The sequence below is a fragment of the Amia ocellicauda genome, chromosome 10, assembly GCF_036373705.1.
Source record: "Amia ocellicauda isolate fAmiCal2 chromosome 10, fAmiCal2.hap1, whole genome shotgun sequence".
Lineage (NCBI taxonomy): Eukaryota > Metazoa > Chordata > Actinopteri > Amiiformes > Amiidae > Amia > Amia ocellicauda.
This window is the reverse complement of record NC_089859.1, coordinates 16,212,346-16,235,165: the sequence shown is the minus strand read 5'-3', so window position 1 is coordinate 16,235,165 and position 22,820 is coordinate 16,212,346. Positions and strand designations below refer to the sequence as shown.

The 22,820-nt window shown below is 44.7% G+C and overlaps 1 protein-coding gene across 1 annotated transcript; it reads right to left on the bottom strand.

Moving 5' to 3' along the window:
* Nucleotides 1–4,127: 4,127 nt before the first annotated feature.
* On the bottom strand, nt 4,128–21,448 carry LOC136760019 (uncharacterized). The gene is made up of 25 exons (XM_066715240.1): nt 20,968–21,448; nt 18,028–20,448; nt 17,518–17,596; nt 16,757–16,879; nt 16,305–16,421; nt 15,022–15,171; nt 14,100–14,171; nt 13,498–13,569; nt 13,074–13,118; nt 12,819–12,890; nt 12,299–12,370; nt 11,918–11,986; nt 11,520–11,597; nt 11,370–11,435; nt 10,608–10,679; nt 10,192–10,254; nt 10,023–10,094; nt 9,151–9,228; nt 9,001–9,066; nt 8,239–8,310; nt 7,823–7,885; nt 7,654–7,725; nt 5,835–5,903; nt 5,164–5,256; nt 4,128–4,283 (listed from the first exon to the last, which is right to left on the bottom strand). The coding sequence occupies exons 1-25, from the start codon at nt 20,968–20,970 to the stop codon at nt 4,249–4,251; spliced, it is 4,194 nt and encodes a 1,397-aa protein (XP_066571337.1). The 5' UTR covers nt 20,971–21,448; the 3' UTR covers nt 4,128–4,248.
* Between the last annotated feature and the right edge of the window lie 1,372 nt (nt 21,449–22,820).

Genomic DNA, 22,820 nt, shown 5'->3' with positions numbered 1-22,820 from the left:
TACATATTTATTGTGCTTGTTCAATGGGGGGTGTATAAAAATGATCTATACCACCCTACTGAAATAATAATAAAAGAGATCAGAGGTTCAACTATAGAAAAAAAAGTGTCTCCCTGCACACACATACAAAAACACACAACAGATACAAACTGGAGGACAAAGATCAACAACTGAACTTCTGTTTTGACAACAGATATTGCCCATGGGCATAAAGACAGTTCAGCATATATAGAGTATGATTTAGGGTTTTATTTTTTCCCGAAGACCTGCGTAAGGATAAGAGAATAAGAGAACGGACACAACACACTGAAGCACTGAGCAGCTCTGAAACAGCCCTCTGCCCTTCAGTCCCAAAAGTTTGACATTGATAACAAAATAAAATCTCACAACACTGAACCCTTTTCTCACAGTTCTAGACACATCACGAGGAGGAGCCTGCATGTTATCTGGAAATTAAACAAAATACCGCACTTAGCTCCTCTCAGGGGTGGAAGGGACAGATTCCTGGTAGTTCTGTATATCGTGTTCTGGTAAGATAGAATTTCTTAATGTCTCAACATAAAATATATATAGATTTGTACAAAAAGTTAACCTCAAAAATGTGTGGACTGTGAGCTCAGATGACTGCAGAAAAGCACGAGGTCTCAGTTCCATTGCCAGCTGTATGATGTAACAATGGATTTGCTTTGCACCCATCAGAAGAAACTGGTGCATAAGAGCTGCTCACTTTGTGGCTGATTAATACAAAATAAAACAATTCTTTGGAAAATGGTTTGTATTTGGGTGCATCACACCTAGACTTTGCCATCATGTTAAATTAGCCAAAGGACACTGCATTTGAAATGTCATGGATGAATTTCAAATGCAGACATATGCCCGATGCTTCGCTTGACCTGTGACCTGAACGCTGTGGCTTTAACTGGTGTTGTGCATCACAACCTTACCCAGAGACGTAATAAAAACAGCTTTCATTCTCTTTGAATGGGGGTTATTCACACATGAAAGAGGCTGGATAAAAAACTATCACTTTTCACTGGGCTTTTAATACACTCTCATTATGCCTTAAAACACACACACACACACACACATATATATATACATTTACCACACACATATATATACATTTACTATATATATATATATAGTAAATGTATATAATTGTAGTTACAGTGCAGTGCATCAATTGAGAAGAAAAATGATTTGCAGTATCTTTCCTCTGCTCAAAAAAAGAGAGAGAAACTGCAGAATCACTAAATGTATCATCACATTGCAATTAATACAGAAGAACCCCTTCAACTTAAAAATATCTCCAAACCTAAATACACACACATACATGGAGAGGGAGAAAAGAGAGAAAGATAAACATGTCAGGCAGGCTCTTCTTTATTCAACTTGCACATGTAAATTGGCATTTGGCCTGTTTGGTTCAGATAAGTGTGTGTCAGAGTCCTCCAGTGCTGCTCTGGGCTGCACAGCCAGTCATGCGCTGCTGCTGATGCAATGGGTATCAGGATTGCAAGACTACACTCTGCCTTGGTTCCCCTGGCTGAGGCGTCCATGCCATGCCATGCCGTGCTGGAGTCCCAGAGCTTTTTTTGTCAAACCAGAAGTCCATCCCTCTGATGGGAGGAGCAGCGACTGTGGGTTTGGTTTGTGTTAGTGTTAAAAACAGAGACAGAGAACAACACTACGAGCGACACAGCCTGACGTGGAGAGGACTGTTGTGTCTGTTTTATTCTTTGTGCTTTACATGATTGTAAACAGCGTAATAAATTCACGTTTCTTTTAAGAGATATCAGGAAGAGCTGAACATGTATAGACAGCATTATATTCAGACAAGCAACAATAACAATAGATTTTTGCTATTTACTATTATCATCTTCATCATTTGTGCTAGTATATGTGTATTTTAAACATGACTCCCTTAATTGATTACTTTTTCTGCACATTTGTAACTGCAAACAATACTTTTTGACATATTATTTATCATTTACTTAGCAGACGTCCTTGTCCAGGGTAAATTACTGTTGAAACAAAATACACGTTTCACGATGAATCGTACAGTAACGGCAGCTATAATATAGCAGGTTAATTTAACTAAAGTGTGCACGTTTCAGTCATGGCTTTTATGGACTTATGGACGCATTTATTAAACCAGTCCTTAATGTTTTAGAGGGAAACCCAGATCTGCTGTATTTATTTATTCATTCATTCATTTAAATTGTAAATGGACACACATTAACTAAATCGTGTCCGCCTTCATGCTGCTTGTCTCTGCGGATTGTCCCTGCCCACCATTCACAAAACGACAGCCTGAAGCCATAGGAAACGGGGCATTATACTCCACTCATGGTCTGGTGGTGCTGGTGGTGGGGGTAGGGGGTCTTTATACAATACAACAGCAGTTCTCCACCATTATTCTGGCTTGGGCCACTTGTCCAGTAACCAGAAACCACACAAAATCAAATCAGACCAAGGCACTGGGGTTGCCCACTCCAGGGGTTTAACAGCCATGTGGGGAGAGGGTAGATCTAGGGTGGAGAGGACACATACTAGCCATTTTCTTTACATATGCATTTCTTTATTTAAAATCTAAACATTTAGTTTGATTATAAAGATCTATATAAAGGGTCGTACCCATAACCTTTAAAATAAATACATAAAAAGTCCTAAATCTTGCAAGATAAAAGAAGTTGACTCCATTCGAATGTGAAACTCCTACAACATTTGTAGAAAAGCAGCACAGAACAGCTTATCCAAACAAAAAACCAAAGGCCCATTTTTAAACGGGGTGTTTTTTTTTTTCTTCTTTCTTTCTTCAGCTGGGTTTCTTTAGAAGGAAAGGGTACTGCCAGGAATTGATGTCTGAGGCTCATTTAACCACAACAAATGAAACCCCAGATGCTAGCAGCAGTATTGAACTTCAATGTGGTGCAGTCACATGCTAGTACCTAGTTACGCTCAACACACCACATCAGCTACAGCAGACAGAGCGATTAAACTGCCCAGGACTGATGAGGCACTCTCCCACTCACGGCCAAATATCCGTGCGTCAACTTTAAGCAGGCCGAGCTGCAGTGCTATACTTTCTTTTACATTTTTTAAATAATTTGCATGTCTAGGAAGTGTCATAGGAATGAGCTCAGTGTCAGAGTGCAGGAGCCACCACAGTGAGGAAGGAAATGAACCATCGTGTCTCCAAAATCCACTCGTGATAAATGCCTTCTGCGTGGGGGGACGACACACAACAAAAACTCTACAAATGGAGATTAAGGGCTTTATTCTCCATCAGCGAGATAACACCCCCTCCCCTGGCTGGAAAAGTCCCGAGACTAGTTTTGTGGGATTAAAACCTGGCAGGGTCAGAAAGTGTGAAACTCTACACCCAACACCATCACCATTGTGACCAGCGCCCAACTGCTGTCCTACAAGCGTGCTGCACCTACCACAGACAATACCCACAATCCCACCTTTGTTGACTCGGCAGTCAGAAAAAGCGAAAGCACAACCGCACCTTCGAGAGCTCAGGCTCGGGAAAGTGGCTGGAGAGAACTGTTGTAGCAGAGGAACAGGGGTCGGAAAAAATGCCAACAAAAGTTTTTTGTTGAGGAGAGTTGGAGCTCTCAGTGGAGTGCAGCTGTGCAGTGTACACACAGTTCAAGGGGTCTGACAACATATCCGGGGGTCCTAGGACAACACAGCAGCCCGCATAGCGAGCAACAGAACAGTGGTTGCACAGACACCTCCCATTTGACGCCTACACTTTGGTTTAAATGCATTCAAATAAAAACCAAGCAGAAATGCAGCAGTTGGGAGTACGATTCTAAGACGAAACCTGGAGATACGATCAAGTTATTGATCTCCATAAAACAACTCAATAGTTGTCTCTAGCCAAAACAATGGAAGAAAGGCTGCAATTGACCAGGTGAGGTACAGGATTCTGGCCCGGAGTAAAAGCCAACGGGAGATGAGGCGAGGGATCCCACCAGGAGCACATAGCCTCCGCAAATTATCCTGGAAGGAACAGGACAGTGGTTTCGCCAACGAGTCTCCAGTGAAGCTGCTTCCTCATTAAAACAAAGCTTTGTGCATGCGGCTCTACAGTCGTTTTATGACAGAGGACAAGAAACTTTTAAGCAAACCTTTATTGTGCAAATTAAATGCATAATTCTCTCTCCCACACACCAAGCAGCTTGTTAATATTAATAATACATGTTAATAATACTAATACAAATATAAATACAGTCTTCAGTGGGTCATCTTTTTTGGATTGTTCAGAATCACTGAAAAGAAAAAGAAAAAAAAAAAAAAGGTTAAGTCACACAATGCTGGAGGAGGTCTGTTTCCAGGACAAATAACCAGTTTCACAAAAGTTTCAATCCAAATGCTTTAGAGAACTGGGGACTACAGGAATTAGATTATGCATCAAAAAGGGCTCGTGTCCAATTATACTAAACAAAAAAATAAATACAATGTAAAATGTAAAGTGATTCATGAATGGAAATAAAAGATCCAAGACATTTTCCATACATACAAAATTCTATTTCTCACAAATTATGTGCACAAATTTGTTTACATCCCTGTTATTGAGCATCTTTTGCAAAAATAATCCAACCATGTAACAGTAGTGGCATATCCACAAGCTGATCATTACACAGGTTCCCCTTGTGCTGGGGACAAGAAAAGCCCACTGTAAAATGTGCAATTTTGTCACACAACACAATGCCACAGATGTATCAAGTTTTGAGGGGGCATCCAATTGGCACGGTGACTGCAGGAATGACCACCAGAGCTGTTGCCAGAGAATTGAAATGTTCATTTCTCTACCATAAGCCAAACTCATTTTAGAAAATTTGGCAGAAAGTCCAACAGGCCTCACAACCGCAGACCACGTGTCACCACACCAGCCCAGGACATCCACATCCGGCTTCACCTGTGGGATCGTCCGAGACCAGCCACCCAGACAGCTGATGCAACAATAAGGAAATCGGCTAATTTGAAATTCAAATTCGGTTGTGCAAACCCACAGTTGCATTTATATTTTTGTTCAATATACAACAGGATCAGTTCCATCTCAATTGGATGACGGCAGAAGCAGCAAGATTCCTTTTCCACCCCCAATTATTCTCATTTTTTTTAAATTTATTTTTTATTAAAACTTACAAGCTTTCAGTTGCTCTTCCAAAATCCTACATCTTTCCCGGAGTGACCGGATTTCTTTGCAACACTGTGGACAGGCTTCACATTCAATACAGCCTGAGAGAAAGAGAAAAATATTTCATGTACTTGGAAGAGACCAGGGTAACTCCTTAAACAATGCCACCCTGTGGTCTTATGGTGGTAATACAGAGCACTTGCATACCATGTCATGTATGTATGCATGTATGTATGTGTGTGGGGGGGGGGGGCACAATGAATGGAGGTAGATCAGACTGATAATTTGCTTAAATTGCTTCGCTAAAACATTAAAATTGGAGAATCCAAGAGATCTCCAGTGATTGAACAGTCCTGTTAAACTCGAAATAGGCAAATTAGTTAAAATAATTAAATAAGAGTTTAAATAAAACTGCCTGGACAGTGTCCCCAGGGCCAGGGCTGGGAAGCACTGGGTTCATCCACTCAGCCACTCGGAGCCACAGTCCTCATGTGCCTCTGCATTGAGAGTTGAAATTAACCAAACTATTCAAAATGGTCATCTGTAACTTCACAAGCACTCCGGCAAACATCAGATTAAGTTCTGACAGTCTGACACCGCGAAGAGCTCGGACCCACAAACCAGAAAGAAACAATATATCCATTTAAAGATCAGGCCTAGCTCAAGCCAAGACACCGACCGCTTTCTTTCTCTGGGCTCTCTCCTGGCAGCACCCTTGCAAGAGACACGTCGGCAGCGCCTGGAGATCCTACAGGGAAAGATGAGATTGTAAAATGGCTGTGTGTTCCACATAGGATCTACACACTGAGAAGAAGTACCATTAAGATTAGAGAATTAGGTTGGAGTAAAAACCAAGAGTGATCTACTATTAAATAAAATGTATATGCATATAGTGGATTGCATAAATATTCACCCCCAAGGAATTTCACATTTATAGAACAATCTGGAATAAATATTTTTCTGCCTTTGATTAACACCACTTAGACAACACCTTGGAAAAAATGCTCAAGCTCTCAAGTTGGACAGGCACCATTGATTAACAGCAACTTTCAAGCCTTGCCCAAGATTCTCAATTGGATCGAGGTCTGGGCTTTGACTGTGCTATTCTAGGACACTCAGCTTCTTGGTATTTAAACCACTCCAGTGTAGTCTTGGCTGTGTGTTTAGGTTCATTGTCTTGCTGAAAGGTAAACCACTGCCCCAGTCCAAGGTCTCTTGCAGACTTAAGTGGGTTTTCCATCAGGAGTTTTCTATATTTGACTATCTGTCTTGTCCTGAATCCTGACAAGTTTTCCAGTCTCTGCCAATGCAAAGCTTCCCCATAACATGTTGCTCCCACCACCACACTTTACCGTGGGGATGGTGTTCTCTGGGAGATGAGCAGCGTTGCCTTAGCGCCACACATAACATTTGCAAAACTAAATGCAAAAAGTTCAATTTTGGTCTCATCTGATCAGAAAACCTTTTGCCACATCTTTCCTGCATCTTCCACATGTCTCATGACCAAATCCAAATGGGACTGGATGCAATGGATTTTCTCCACACCACTCTTTTATACAAGAACATAAAGTTTACAGACAAGAGGAGGCCATTCGACCCATCATGCTTATTTGGTGTCCATTAATATCTAGTGATCCAAGGATCCTAGCCAGTCTATTTTTAAATGTTCCCAAATGGTCAGCTTTAACCACATCGCTGGGGAGTTTGTTCAGATAGTGACGACTCTCTGTGTAAATAAGTGTCTCCTGTTTTCGGTCTTGAATGCCATGAAGCCCAATTTCCATTTGTGTCCCTGCTGATCTGGAAAAGCTCCTCTGGTTTGATGTGGTCGATGCCTTTCATGATTTTGAAGACTTGAATCAAGTCCCCACGTAGTCTCCTCTGCTCCAGGGTGAAAAGGTTCAGTTCCCTCAGTCTCGGCGTAGGACACTCCCTTCAAGCCTGGAATAAATCTGGTTGCTGAATAAGTCTATAGCCCAGTGGTAATCATTGACATACGGACACTTTCTCCCATCTTGGCCTTGTAACTCTGCTCTAAGCAGAGTCATGGGCCATATTCTTTCTATTTCTTTTTTGATTTGGATTTATCTGTGCAAATTTTGACTTTGGAAGGCAACTGGCTGCACTACAGCAAAGTCACAGCAAAGGGGATGAATATTTATGCAATCAATACTTTATTTATTTATTTATTCGTAGTTAATAAAAAAAGATAATATTTTTTCCAACATCTACATTACATAACACCGTCTAGATCAGTGACAAAACAACCCAAATTAAACACATTTTAGTTCCAGATTGAAACACTACAAAACATACATGCATTAACACACACACAAACACATTATCATATTTATTCTTTTCCCCAGCTCTGCGTTTTCCAAGCAAGACTGTTCTGAGGATTTAAAGGATAAGAACAGATATAGCTGGGCCACGGGCCTCCAGGGCCGGCACCATATAACCCTGACTCGGTGCAGAGACAACTGCTGAACTGGACTCACTGTGCTTCCCCTGCAGGGGCCCTGTCGCAGGCACGTCTGTGTGGGGGATTGGGGCACTTGGCGAAAGAGAACCTTGGGAGAAAGGGGGAAGAGAAAAAAATAAAACCAAACCATTCAATTCTGGTCCCCAGAGCCCACTCCACTGCAGATGACCATGTCCAGCACTTACCTGAACTCTCCTTGGGCGGGCTGGCAGCAGGCTCGAGCATCCCGCTGGCCAGGGGAAGAGGATCTGTGAAAGTAAGAATAAGAAGTCTGACAGGGTGCTGGAGGACAGCAACAGCCCTCCTTTCTTCCTCGAGTGAAAGGGAACCAACCTCACTGGCCAGTTGTGCTTCACCCTCAGCTCAGTAGCTGCGGCCAAAATAGAACTAACATTTTTTTTGTTAGTAACCCACTATTACTTTACAGACACTTGTACACTTGGAACGCAGCTGAGGTTTTCACATGCAAGTCCACTTGACTGGTGAGGACAGAGACCTAACCCCCTCTGACCGGTCTCAAGCGGTTCACCCACAGGAGACCTGCACAAGCTCCATGCAGCGCTGCAGGAGCAAGCTATGGGACAGTGTGTGTAACTCTCACCCTGCTGTTCTTTCTGCAGACTGGCTTCGGGAACATCTGGGTCACAAAGCACAGAGGCTGCTAGGGGAGGGCCTGGGAGAGAAAGGAGGGAAACTGAAGGAATAAGACACTCTACATCCATCTAGAAGTGTACATAGACACACACACAAACCCACATCTGCCTATATGGATGAAAGGCAAAATCCAAAGCTCTGGATGAACAATAATTGGATAATTTTTTATGTTTATTTTTAAAGAAGTACAGATGAACTTAAATTCCTGCTCATTATTGAGCATATCTAGAACTATATAAAGATTTTTAAAAATGAAAAGCTACAGGACTTTGGCTCTCCAGAACCAGAACTGTGCAGCCCCCCCTCTCTCATTGCTTGTATGCATGGTTCACTACTGTGCCCTGGTGGTGGTTGTGCTGGCATGGATTCTACACGCCTTCAAAAGGGATTTAAAAACAAACAAACATGAAAATAAATTCCAGGGCATGTGAGGTACTGAACAGTGTCATTTGCCTACAAGAAAAACAACATTTGACAACTCATTAACACGAGTTTCTTTCTATCACTAATATGGGAGACATCTGCAATAATTTTACTGCCAAGCAAATTCTCTTCAGTACTGAAATTACACAGGAATGCATATTTGCAGACTCACTGCACAGGTACCGGAGTACACCAAAGAGGCTAAGGAGACTGGCCAATTCAGATCTGTGCACAGATCCGGGATGCATAGAAACAGCATAGCTCCGATACTGGCCCATTAACTCACCATCCATCTGTAAACTGGCAGCTGAGGAGTCCAATTCAATTGTAAGGTTGGCACAGGAAGCTGAACCTGAAATGGGAGTAAGCAGTTACTGAGGAGGAGAGAGGATAGAAGAACATAGGGGTCAAGAGAATGGAGAGACTGTGTTCATACCAGCCTCGTTTTCATGCAGAGAACCAGCAGGACCGGCAGCGTCTTTTTCAAAGGTCACGTTAACTGGTGACTGAGGACCTACGGAGAGGGAAAAACAAGAACATACACACGATCAGGTGCACTGAAAAGTGGAGGCAGTGTGGGTTGTATACATCATTCCTCCAGGCCCCGATAGCCATAAACAGTCAATTTTTTACATTTCAAATGTATTAACTATTAAATTAACTTTATCTACCTTGACCCAGTTTAGATTCCACATGGCTCATGGCAAAATCCAAATGGGATTGGATGCAATGGATTTTCAGAAATGGGTTTATCCACACCACTCTTATATAGCTCAGCTTTGTGTTGCACCTGGGTAATAACTGAAATACAGACAGTTTCTCCCATCCTGACCCTGGAACTCTGCAGCTCCTTCAGATATATCATTAGATTGGTAGCAACTTCTACGACAACTGACCTCCTTGCCCGGTCACTCAATGTTGTTGTACAGCCTGCTCTTTTTTATTTGAGTTTCAGTGCTAATTGTATTATTTATTTTATAAACCAAGACTTTTGTTTTTTATTCGTAGTTAATAAAAAAGATAATATTTTTTCCAACATCTATATTATATAACAGTCTAGATCAGTGACAGAAAATCCCAATTAAACACATTTTAGTTCTAGATTGTAACACTACAAAACATGCATGCATTAAAACACTGAGACGCATGTTATCATATTTCATCCTTTTTCCCCAGCTCTGCGTTTTCCAAGCAAGACTGTTCTGAGGATTTAAAGGATAAGAACAGATATAGCTGGGCCACGGGCCTCCAGGGCCGGCACCATATAACCCTGACTCGGTGCAGAGACAACTGCTGAACTGGACTCACTGTGCTTCCCCTGCAGGGGCCCTGTCGCAGGCACGTCTGTGTGGGGGATTGGGGCACTTGGCGAAAGAGAACCTTGGGAGAAAGGGGGAAGAGAAAAAAATAAAACCAAACCATTCAATTCTGGTCCCCAGAGCCCACTCCACTGCAGATGACCATGTCCAGCACTTACCTGAACTCTCCTTGGGCGGGCTGGCAGCAGGCTCGAGCATCCCGCTGGCCAGGGGAAGAGGATCTGTGAAAGTAAGAATAAGAAGTCTGACAGGGTGCTGGAGGACAGCAACAGCCCTCCTTTCTTCCTCGAGTGAAAGGGAACCAACCTCACTGGCCAGTTGTGCTTCACCCTCAGCTCAGTAGCTGCGGCCAAAATAGAACTAACATTTTTTTTGTTAGTAACCCACTATTACTTTACAGACACTTGTACACTTGGAACGCAGCTGAGGTTTTCACATGCAAGTCCACTTGACTGGTGAGGACAGAGACCTAACCCCCTCTGACCGGTCTCAAGCGGTTCACCCACAGGAGACCTGCACAAGCTCCATGCAGCGCTGCAGGAGCAAGCTATGGGACAGTGTGTGTAACTCTCACCCTGCTGTTCTTTCTGCAGACTGGCTTCGGGAACATCTGGGTCACAAAGCACAGAGGCTGCTAGGGGAGGGCCTGGGAGAGAAAGGAGGGAAACTGAAGGAATAAGACACTCTACATCCATCTAGAAGTGTACATAGACACACACACAAACCCACATCTGCCTATATGGATGAAAGGCAAAATCCAAAGCTCTGGATGAACAATAATTGGATAATTTTTTATGTTTATTTTTAAAGAAGTACAGATGAACTTAAATTCCTGCTCATTATTGAGCATATCTAGAACTATATAAAGATTTTTAAAAATGAAAAGCTACAGGACTTTGGCTCTCCAGAACCAGAACTGTGCAGCCCCCCCTCTCTCATTGCTTGTATGCATGGTTCACTACTGTGCCCTGGTGGTGGTTGTGCTGGCATGGATTCTACACGCCTTCAAAAGGGATTTAAAAACAAACAAACATGAAAATAAATTCCAGGGCATGTGAGGTACTGAACAGTGTCATTTGCCTACAAGAAAAACAACATTTGACAACTCATTAACACGAGTTTCTTTCTATCACTAATATGGGAGACATCTGCAATAATTTTACTGCCAAGCAAATTCTCTTCAGTACTGAAATTACACAGGAATGCATATTTGCAGACTCACTGCACAGGTACCGGAGTACACCAAAGAGGCTAAGGAGACTGGCCAATTCAGATCTGTGCACAGATCCGGGATGCATAGAAACAGCATAGCTCCGATACTGGCCCATTAACTCACCATCCATCTGTAAACTGGCAGCTGAGGAGTCCAATTCAATTGTAAGGTTGGCACAGGAAGCTGAACCTGAAATGGGAGTAAGCAGTTACTGAGGAGGAGAGAGGATAGAAGAACATAGGGGTCAAGAGAATGGAGAGACTGTGTTCATACCAGCCTCGTTTTCATGCAGAGAACCAGCAGGACCGGCAGCGTCTTTTTCAAAGGTCACGTTAACTGGTGACTGAGGACCTACGGAGAGGGAAAAACAAGAACATACACACGATCAGGTGCACTGAAAAAGTGAAGCCAGTGTGGGTTTTATATATCTCCCCTCCAGGCCCTGATAGCCATAAACAGTCCATTTTTTACATTTAAATTATATTAATTAACTATTAACTACCTTGACCCAGTTTAGAGTAACGTAGCACAGATGAAAATGTGAACTGAAGCATTAGAAACACACCGTCCCGACTTAAGCCGAAAAACGTATTGTGGTGAAAACTAAAACCTGGCCAGGATGCCAGCCACCTCTAGCTGCTGAAGCAGAGCGCAGACAGCACAGATCTTACCGGCCTGATCGGTCTTGGGTGGCACAGCTGGCAGGGACACTTCAGGAGCGACGATCCCATGGGGGAGATCTGGGGAGAAGACGCGTTCCATTACTAAAGGGAGCACAAGCCACGACTGCAAACACAAGAGTAGGCCAGACTGTAACATTAAAATGTATTATGTAAAATTATGTAAAATACATTTTACAAATGTATTATGCTTTGAATTGCTTTGTATAATGTAAATCTGAATTTGTAATGTTTGATGCCTTGTACTGAACTGTATTTTTGCACTTTGTATGATGATTATGTTTTGTAAGTCGCCCTAGATAAGGGCTTCTGCCAATAAATAAATTATTATTAAAACACAGGCATGCTAACAGATGGATACCAGGGTCTTACTTGGGTTCGCTTGCTGGGGACTCACACCTGGGGAGTCTGCTCTGGAGGTCCCATTGACTGACTGTGCAGCACCTGACCAAGAGGAAGAGCAACCAATCAGAGCCTTTCAACTAGGGCAATGTGACCATGGTGAACATATAACTATGCCTCACTCGATCTGTAGAGAGGTCAAGATTTAATTGGAGTTTCATTACACATCTATAAAATGATTAGAACAATAATCTTCCCATCAATGAAAAGCAGGCACAGATAAAGAAAAAGTAGAATTCTGCTCAACCAGTGCATACGTCCAGGGGATTAAGATCCCAACGGCCCAGTGCAGGTCTATATGCACCTGTGTAAGGGAGTGAATTTCCCAAACAAGAGATTAGATCCCCACAGCAATGTATACTTCTAAGAAACTATACAAATACAGAGCTAATTTTACCATTGCCTTCTTTTCTATCAAAGGACTATTTAAAATCACATTTAAATAATCAACCACAACCAAACCAAAACTGCAGCGAAGAGAAACCCATACCCTGGCCTTGCTTCTCTGGGGTCTGCCTGGGGGCTCCTTGGTCCAATGATGTGGTACCAGTCAGAACAGCATCTTAAGAAGAAAATGTCATTAATACTACTGGTAAAGCATAATATCTTTAGAAATAAAAATAAATAAAATGTGCGACTGTCAGACTGGAAGGGAGCGCCACAGAAACACGTGACAGGAGTCTCGGCACAGTCCTGAACACTCCTACTTTAGTTTTGGGATTGATTACACTGCATCTGATGGTACCTTTGGTCTCGTGCTCCTGAGTCTTGCGATTTGATGGACCTGGAGCTGAAAGGAGAAGGAAAGAGTGCGAGCAGATCAGGAGGTTAGACCCGAGTCACCCAGACAAACAGCAGCAAAGCCACAAACACTAATAAATCAGGCAATACTATCCATACACTAACACCACCTCTCACTCTCACACCATAAACAAACTCAATTTAAACGTGACAAGCAGGTGTGCATCTCGAGGAGTGTGGCTGGCGACCCTCACAGGACAAACAAAGGTCCCAGTTTAATCCAGTTCGATCACTAGATCTTATTAGGTTACACCAGTACACGCAACAACCTACTTTGAATGTTAGCCTCAAAACAAGTAATCATGCTGGAATAACACACAGACAGACACAGATAGAGATGCACAAAGGTTCTCCGTGGTCTGACTCACCCCTAGTGTCTGTGGATTGGCTAGGCCCTGGTTGCTTGGGGGCTGGTATAGAGCTGGAGGAAGGGACATGACCTGAGAGGGAGAGGGAGAGGGAGAGGGAGAGGAAGATCAGTTCCCGCCAGGCCCCATCAACAGCTGGACCCGACTTCACTTTGCAATACGCATCAACACTAATGAAACAAAAGCAATAACTCAAACCACAGGTTGGTGCTCTAAATGAAGATTTAAAAGGTGAACAGAAAAGTTTCCTGAAGAAATTTGAACCAGCAAGGAGAGGGTGCTAGTGGATTGTCGGGAGGGGAGCTGTGTTACAGTGGAGGCGGTTTCTTACAGAGGGGGTTTAGCCATGGCGAACGAGAGCAGGGGGGGGAAGGAGGGGGGTGGAGCATGCCTCATGGCACAATCCCCCTGTTCACGCATTTCTTTGGCAGGTGGCAATGATTTTTGGCAAAGCAGGCTGCCTGGCCTGAATAGCACTGTGGGAAACCCTGTTATTGTAGCTGCACAGGGATTATTTGGAATCTGAAATCATTCCCAGCTCACATCCTGGAGCACAAGAGCAAGAGAAAACACCCACACCACACCCCGCCTAGCCACCTTACCCTCAATCCTCCGGGGCAGTCCAGTAGTTGGCTGTCTGAACCCCAGTTTAGGAACTGCAAAGACATGAGGACCTGAAGGGGGAGAGGGATACATGTGAAGGCTGGTTCTTCCACTGGAGAGATGTGCAGACCAGTTGCAATGTGGCCACCGTTTTCTTTATGGCTCCAGCGTGCCACAGACTGGACAATAAAAAAAGAACACTGGACAGTGATGGTCTTGAGGTGACCAGAGCCAAGTACGATTTGAAAACCACTGCAACCCAGGGCCCCACGGTCATGTTGAACTTGTACCAGTATTACCAGACTGAACCACATCAGTTTGACTGGTTGGTAACTGGAGCGGAGCATTGATAGACTGGGTGCTCTTGACGGAGGGAGGCGTTTGCAGCCCTGGCCCTGTCCACTGGGTTCCGTTTCCAGTAGAGCACAAAATCCATGAATCTCAATTCAAAACAGCAGAGTCCTTGACCTCCTTCCGGCGCTTACTCAAGACGCATCTTTTCAGACAGTAATTGTAATATTATTCCTTTTAATCCCCGTTAGATAGCACTTCATAGCATTTTATTGATTGATTTTCCTCCTTGCTCCCTTTCCCGTAACCCTTGACTGTACCTTACATCTTGACGGCACTTGGCTTACTTTCCAGGATATATGTCCGCACTTACTGTACTTAACTGTGTAAATTGGAAGTTGTAAAATGTATTATATCTTGAATTGCTTTGTATAATGTTAATTTGAATTTGTAATGTTTGATGCCTTGTACTAAACTGTATTTTTGCACTTTGTATTGTGCTTATGTTGTAAGTCGCCCTGGATAATGGTGTCTGCCAAGAAATAAAAATAATAAAAAATAATAATAAACCCTGCAGCTCTCCAGGACCAGGGCAGTGGAAGACGAGGAGTGACTGCACCAGTCACCTACCCATCTGCGTGGTCTTGACGGAGGGCAGGCTGGACTTCCTGGACTCTGGGGTCCTGCCGGACAGCTTTGTGGTAGGTTTCCTCAGGCCCCGGGGGGCTGGCACCGAGACCAGGCTCTTCTGGGGAGCACTGCTGCCCGAGGACATGGCATCTGTCAGAGGGAGGTCGACGCCCAGCAGGTGGAGAGAGGGAAGGAGGAGGGAAAGAGGAGGAGAGAGGACTATTAATGCAGTTTCCCCTTCCTGTCCAGGAGGAAGGTCTTCTGGTTTGAGACCAGGAAGCCTACAGTGCTGACTGAAATCATTGTCTTTATACATTTATTGATTTCTGTATTTTAATTGAAAGATTTGAATTTAAGAGTAATGGTAATCACCTCAGTTAAGGGCTGAGTACAGTTCAGCCCACACTGGTCCTAGAACAGTGGCGTTGCCAGGAATTCGTGGAGGGGGGGCCCCATGATGAGGGTGGTGAGGAAAAATGAAATCATGGCAAGGGGGGCTGGGGGTCCTCCCCCATAAAACGGTGAAAATTAAATACCTGAAATGCGCCATTCAGAGTCGACAAAATCAGCTCAAAACCTCCATGAAATCAGGCAGATCATGACTCAAACATATCTTTGCTTCACAACCACACATCACTATAGGACACATCCAGTGGAAAATTGACATTTTGCAGGAAAACTAGATGCGGTTTCTGGTGCATGTCAAAGAGATCTATTTCAGTGGAGCTCTGTAATTGTAACAGGTGAGGATGCACAATTTTCAATGCTTGCACCTGCTAGAAATATGTATCTTTATTGGAAAGAAGCAGTTTCTGCTGCTAATGTGGAGGTTTCTAGGGGAGTGTAAGTCTCCTGTTGTGATGCCTGACAACGGGTTGGAATTCAAAGAGATAGCATGTGCAGAAATTAGTTTGAGGTGCTTATACAGGTGCACTAGCCCAATAAGTCCTTCTGTCATAGTGGAGCACAAATATGTTTTGAGTAGGTTTAGTACACTGAATGATCGCTCCCCTGTTGCCGTCTTAACCGGTATGGTATATGAGCACATTACAAGTGACATAACCCTCCGAAAAAAATCAAGCTAAGTTAAGTCAAGCCTTCTGCATTGAAATATCATCCCAAATGGTCTAGCAGGTATAGCGCAGTGCTATGGTGCATGGAGTGTACGGTTCGAATCCAAAGCAGGGAACTCCATTACCAATTATTTTTTTCAAAATGGCCCAGAAAGCGAGTGGGTGGGGTCAAAAGGGATACAGTCAAGAAAGATTAAATATGCTCCCTACCAACTCTCTTCTTCTTTGAGATGGGGAGGATGGATTCATCTGCAGTCTTGCGGGCCAACTTGGTGGTTGGTTGCTGCAGTCTGCTGGAGCAGGAGGAGGGGCCGGTGACCTCTGAACCTGGAAGCAGAAGCAGGCCGGCAGTGAACATAGCAGCCAGGGAAGGCCGGCACCGCACCGCACCGCACCTCATCCCGACACACCACCCAATACAATGCCCGACGCAGCAACGATACAGGCGGGTACAAAATGGCAGCTGTGTTTTAATAAAATGTAAACAAGCATCACCCCCCTTAACCTCAACCTCCCCCTGCCTGCTATCAGGCAACTGTCCAGAGAAAAATACTACAGTACACCACTGAGGGTTAAATGGATTAAAACAAACACAGGGGAGACAGGGAAGGACACAGGAATTGGGGCCGAGAGCAAGGCAAGGGCATGGGGAGGTACTGTACCCGAGATGCTAGCATCACGCCGACTGGCAGGGGCTCGCAGGCCCTGAGGAGCTCTTAGGGAGGAGGCTGGTGCCCGACTGGCAGGCGCGGGCTTGGGCAGGCTGGCAGCCGGCATCCTGGAACCTGAGGAAAAGCAGGTAAGGTCAGGGACAGTACATCAGCATGCTCTGGAGGACAGCTACAGGCTCAAACACTGTGCTTTATGCAGCAGTGCCTTCATCATGTAATACATAATTCATATTACATACATAACCAATAATAATAATAATAATAATAAATGCTTTAAAAGGCATTTTTTTTTTAAACTCAGCATGTAGCGAACATGCAGTTTGCCGGCCTGTCCTGTAATTTGGCTAGACTACAGCATCCATGTAAAGCATACAGTCTGGCGAGTGTCAAGCACTCTGACGGAGATGAATTCAGTCCGTAAGTGCACATTAAAACAGGAAACCAAATACAGCAGGGGTGGCCAACCCTGTTTCTGGAGAGCTGCAATCCTGAAGGTTTTCCAGGTCTCTCTTAATTACCAGTCATTGGATACCTTGAACACAGTGACATTTAGCCTAATTAAGACCCACAATTGGTTCAAGAATGCAGTTTACGATCTGGATAGAACAAAACTCTGTAGACGCTGCGGCTCTCCAGGACCATGGATAGCCACCCCTGAAATACAGGAACAGAAAAGTCTTCAGCACGAGATGGCCTCTGGCAGAAGTGACCCCAGGACTGGGAAAGCAGTTAATTTCCTCCAAGCTCCTTACCTGCAGTGGACACCCGCCTGCTACTACTCAGTGACAGTCTGGACACAGAGACATCACTGGAAACAGTGCCTGCAGAACCCTAAAGGAATTAAATAAAATAAGCAAATAAAAGTCACAACTATAAAAAAAAAATATATATTTAAAATTATTTTATTTAAACTTGCTCATCATATAAATTTAGTCTCCCAGGCCAAATGCAACAAAACCTTAAAATCACACACCAATTCAGTAACTGTCCTCAGGTATTCACACTACACGCTGAGGATGAGTAAACTGTCCCCCTATGAACCTCCAGCCCTGGGGAGAGATCAGACTTGAGCACTTCTCCTTGTGAATTCCTTGTTTGATTAAGCTGGCGCTTGACAATACAAACATCTGTGTTTTGCGACCCAGCTGCTGAATCACTTGTCATAATGAACCAAACATAAATAACCAAACAAAAACATGTTTGGAAACCAGATCTTCCATTTATAGAAAGAGGCAAAATCTAAATCGGGGCACCCAACATACCTCTGTTGAGCTGCGGGTGGGCTGGCTGTGAGCAGCAGGCTTCGACACTCCCTGAAGCTTCTTTACAGCTACCTGGGGGGGTCTGTGCAGCACGGAGCTGGAAGGGGCGGCAGCAGCAGCACTGGCCACCTTTGAGGAGCTGACCTTGGACAGATGCTGGGTGCTGCCCCTCCTTGGAAGCATCAGCATCCTGGGCTTGGTGAAAGTATTCCTCTGCAAAGCCATGGTTGCGGGGTTCAGCAGTGTCTTGCGATCCGTGATGATGGTGGAAGGCTTGGCTCCAAAGCTGGCTCTCTGGGTCAAAGCGCTGGGCTCCTGTTTGGGAAACCCATCCAAGCTGGTGACACCACTGCTGCTGCCACTCCCACTGTTGCCCAGCAGAGAGGTGACGGTGGAGTCTTTCAGCGTATGGGTGAAGTTGAAGACCGGTGGCACAGAGAGCGGCGTGGAGCTGATCAGTGGAAAGCTCCTTAGCAGGCTATCGTCCGTAGACAGGAGGCCTTCTGTGTCGCACGCCAGGTCCCACATCTCACTGCAGAAGCTGCCCTCCGCCACCACCGGCTTGGTCTGACTGCTTTCGGCACCCTTTTCCTGGCTCTCACGCCTCTGCCCAACACGGAGGTTTGGCTCCCAGGTGTCGTTCTTATTCACAGGCCCAGAGCTGGGTCCAGCAACCAACTGCGACACATCCACAGTGGTATTTGGCTCGCCCATGGAAGCAGGCTGGAGGACCAGGGTGGTATTGGCTGTGGCCACGGGAGACCTCTCTTCCTCTTCCCCCTCCACCTTCCCTCCGACTGGCATCCCCAGCACCCCATCCTGGCACAGCTCCCTGCTCTTCCTTTTCTCAGAGACGTCAAACGTGCCCTCCAGTGAGGACCCTGTGCTGCTGAGCGACTGGAGCTTCTCCAATAGGAAGGCGATGGGCGACTTCCCTGACCGCCGCTCTCCAGCAGCCTCCTTCCCATGGGCCTCCACACTCTCCTCCTTCAGCTTCACCAGCTCCAGGTCCACGTCCTCCAGGTCCAGGAGGCTGATGTCTGAGGCCTCCATGTCCAGACTGCTGCAGGAAGGCTCCAGCTGGGGCTCCAGCTGGGACTCCAGCAGGTCGCAGGGCGGGGGCAGGGGCTCGGCCTGGATGGTGGAGTAGTCCACTCGGCTACTCTTCCAGGGGGATGGGGAGTAACCCAGGCCAGCAGGGCTGGACGGGTGTATGAACATCTGCCCCACCATATCATCACACTCCTTGGCGAAAAAACTGAGGTACATGGGACAGATTTTATCTTCTCCCATAGGGGGGGACACTTCCTCCATGACAGGTGTAAGACACTTCCTGGGTTGCTTGACTCCACCCTCCATGGGGTCACAGAAGTAGCGCTGCTTGGACAGACACAAGTTGTTTACCTGGTGTAGGTGCTGGCTGACGGGGGAGGGGCTGTCTGAGACAGTGGCCCCAACCTCCTCATGTTGATGCAACTGGGGCAGGACCAGGGCTGGCAGACTGCTCTCCAGGGGCTCCTTCCCACAATCAGCGCTCAGGTCAGCATACAGCAGGGAGGGGAAGAAGGTGCTGTTGGGATTCCCAGCTCCAGATGCCAAAGTTTCAATGGTGCGGTTAGGATTTCCAGCTCCAGAGGCCAAAGTTTCAATGGTGTGGTTGGGATTTCCAGCTCCAGAGGCTGCAGTTTCAATGGTGTGGTTGGGATTTCCAGCTCCAGAGGCTGCAGTTTCGAAGGTGCGGTTGGGATTTCCGGCTCCAGAGGCTGCAGTTTCAATGGTGCGGTTGGGATTTCCGGCTCCAGAGGCTGCAGTTTCAATGGTGTGGTTGGGATTTCCAGCTCCAGAGGCTGCAGTTTCGAAGGTGCGGTTGGGATTTCCAGCTCCAGAAGTCGAGATTTCGAAGGTGCTGTTGGGAGCACAGCAGCTGGCGCTCAGGTTGCAGTCTGTCTCTCTCTTGGGAGACACCATGTTCTCCGATAGGAAGCAGACGACCGCTACACCCCTGCCTGCTTCCTTCTCTGCCAGCGCACCCACCGCTTGCAATTGGTTGGTCAGCTCCTTGAAGGGGACTTTGGTCACCATGGTGGCCGGTTTGTGCTGCCTCTGAACACGCTGCAGGGTCCAATCTTCCGAGCCCAGACTGAAGCGCCGCAGGGCAATGTCTTCCTGCCTCTTGAGGGAGCGCTCCTCCAGAGGCCTCAGGCTATCACCACCCTGAGAGCTGGGCTTCTTCACGGCCCCCAGGGCTGAGCCCAACTCCTGCAGGTTCCTCTTGTCCCTCAAAGGCCTCCGTACCAGGGTCAATGCAGCCTGAGGGGCAGCGAGAGCCTTGACAGTGGGCAAAGACTGACGTCTGGAGAGGGGAAGAGTGCGGCGCTGCAGGCGAGACACTGGATTAGACAGATTCTCCTTTTCACTTGCCTGGGTGTGCAGGAGAGAGGAAAAAGGAAAAAGGTGAAGAAAAAAGGTTAGATTAGTTATCTGAAATACAAGTTTTTACATAGAAATACACAGCACAGCCTTGTACTTGGTAGAATTCAGTGTTTCAAGATAATTTTCAATGTATCCATACAGAACTGCACACAAAGGTCTATGTACCACTGTGATAACCAACAATGCTCCCATTATGAAGTAATCTGAACGCACAAATCTGTTCCCTACATCTCATGATGCGTTTAATCTGCATAGTTATTTTAAAGTCGTATAAAGATGATAATTACTTTTGTAAGTTTAAACCTCAAACCCCCCCTTTAGTAGAAAATGTAATAAAATATATATTTTTTTCAAATCATGACGAGAACATGGTTACATGTGATCTTTACAGTTACAAAACATCGAATTTTCTCCTGGCCGAATAGTGAGGAGTACATATTTCAGACGTATGATCAAAACTTGAAAGAATACCTATAGTATGAAGAGAAATTAAAGTACTTTCCTTACCATTGCTGATTTTCCAGAGCCAATCTGTGACAATAGTTATAGACTCGATATGCCAGTTAGACTGGAGGAGCTAAAACAGTTTAAAGTCGAAATGTCTCCGGGATACTTGCAGACATTGATATCGATACAAATCAGGTGAATTGTTGAAGTTGTTGAAGATCTCACGCAAGATCCGAATCTAGCACAGACACGTTTTTTAAATTGCATATATAGATTTACCAGCAATATGAACTCCAGTCTTAGAAGTCAACAGCGATTTAGAGCAGCTATTCCTGCATCCAAAATACCCCTTACCGGGACATGTAACGTTTAGTATCTTACCAAGAACGACATATGACACCTGTGTTTCGTACTGACATCTCCTTAATATAATTTACTTTAAAATAGTGAAGATCTAACCTAATATTTACAAATAACACGGTTACATACAGACCCTGGCCGGTTTAGCAAGAAAAACAAGCAAATTATTTCAAAACTCGTCTGCACGCTTCCTATTGGTTGAAATTCTACAAAAACGAGCCTATCAGCGTTAGAGAGCTATCCGGAAGGTGTACAGTGACCAATAGACGACATGAGATTTGAGGCGGATATTACAGATTAACCAATCAACGCAGCGCTGAATGACAGACACTGCCCGGTGACCAATCGCAGAGGCCAGCCTGAAATTGACATGTTTGGGGGTTTACATTCCAAAGCGGTTGTAATTTCCGACAGGGCATTCTGTACTTAAACAAAAACAACGAGTTACAAACCGATGTAGATTTGGGTTCTGGTAGTGAACACAGATTCTTTCAAATATAGTAATAAAAAGGAATAACGTCCACTGATCTTTTTATAACTGAAAACCACTGACCGGATATGAGCAGTGATGTCACGCTCCACTCACCTGCACAAATCAGAGCACTTCCTGTTTGGGGAAACGCGTGTGATGCTGGGCTTTAAATAAATTGCAGCCCTTAAAGAGAGACGAGCCTGCTTTTATCCATTTTATCAGGGAAAAATATTACAATGCGCCCATGATTCACCTAGTGACCTTTGTTTTTGCGTTGATTTATGTAAATATTTAGTTGCTTAATGTTTAGACTTTAGTTTCCTGGACAATCTTCAGGTGCCAAGCGTGGGTTATGGTGCAATCCCATTAAACTGAAAACATAGTAGCAAAGCCCAAACATTATTTTATTGACCTATTCTGGTTATCTATGTATTACTTCTACTTTATTGTTTAGGCCTACAGAAACCGGCTAAATAGTAGAAATTAATATATTCGGCTGTTTTGTATTTTAACCTCTGTTATTTAAATTTGCATTCTTCATTGTGTTCATGGGAGTCGCATTGAATGAAGGAAACAGTAAAGGAGGACTTTCCACCACCCAAATGTACAAACAGCCCCATCAAGTGGTGAAAAAGTTCTCTATACCAGAAATTAAATTATATGCAACAATAATTAAATTGAACAAATATCATACCAGCAATACAGCCTGAGGCAATACAGATTTCCACAATAATAGGGCACGCAGGACTGGTTTGAGCTTGTCAGGATTAGTCCGTAGGTCATGTCAGTGTGGCACTATCGCCAAGGTTTTGGTCAAACCGTTATGAATAAATTCAATCATTGACGCAAAGTCTGTTTAATGTCATTTTTACCCTGTTAAAGTGGTGCTCAATTTAATCTGGTTAAAAATAATTTGATACACTGAAAATTCAGAGATAGGAACAAAAAAAAATGATATTGTTATTACATCTAAACATTGTAAGCTTTAAAACCAAATCTATATATACAAAGTTGGTTCAGTGTATTGCACAATGCTCATTAAAATACCTCATCTTCTGGGATACATTGTTATATCTGTTCC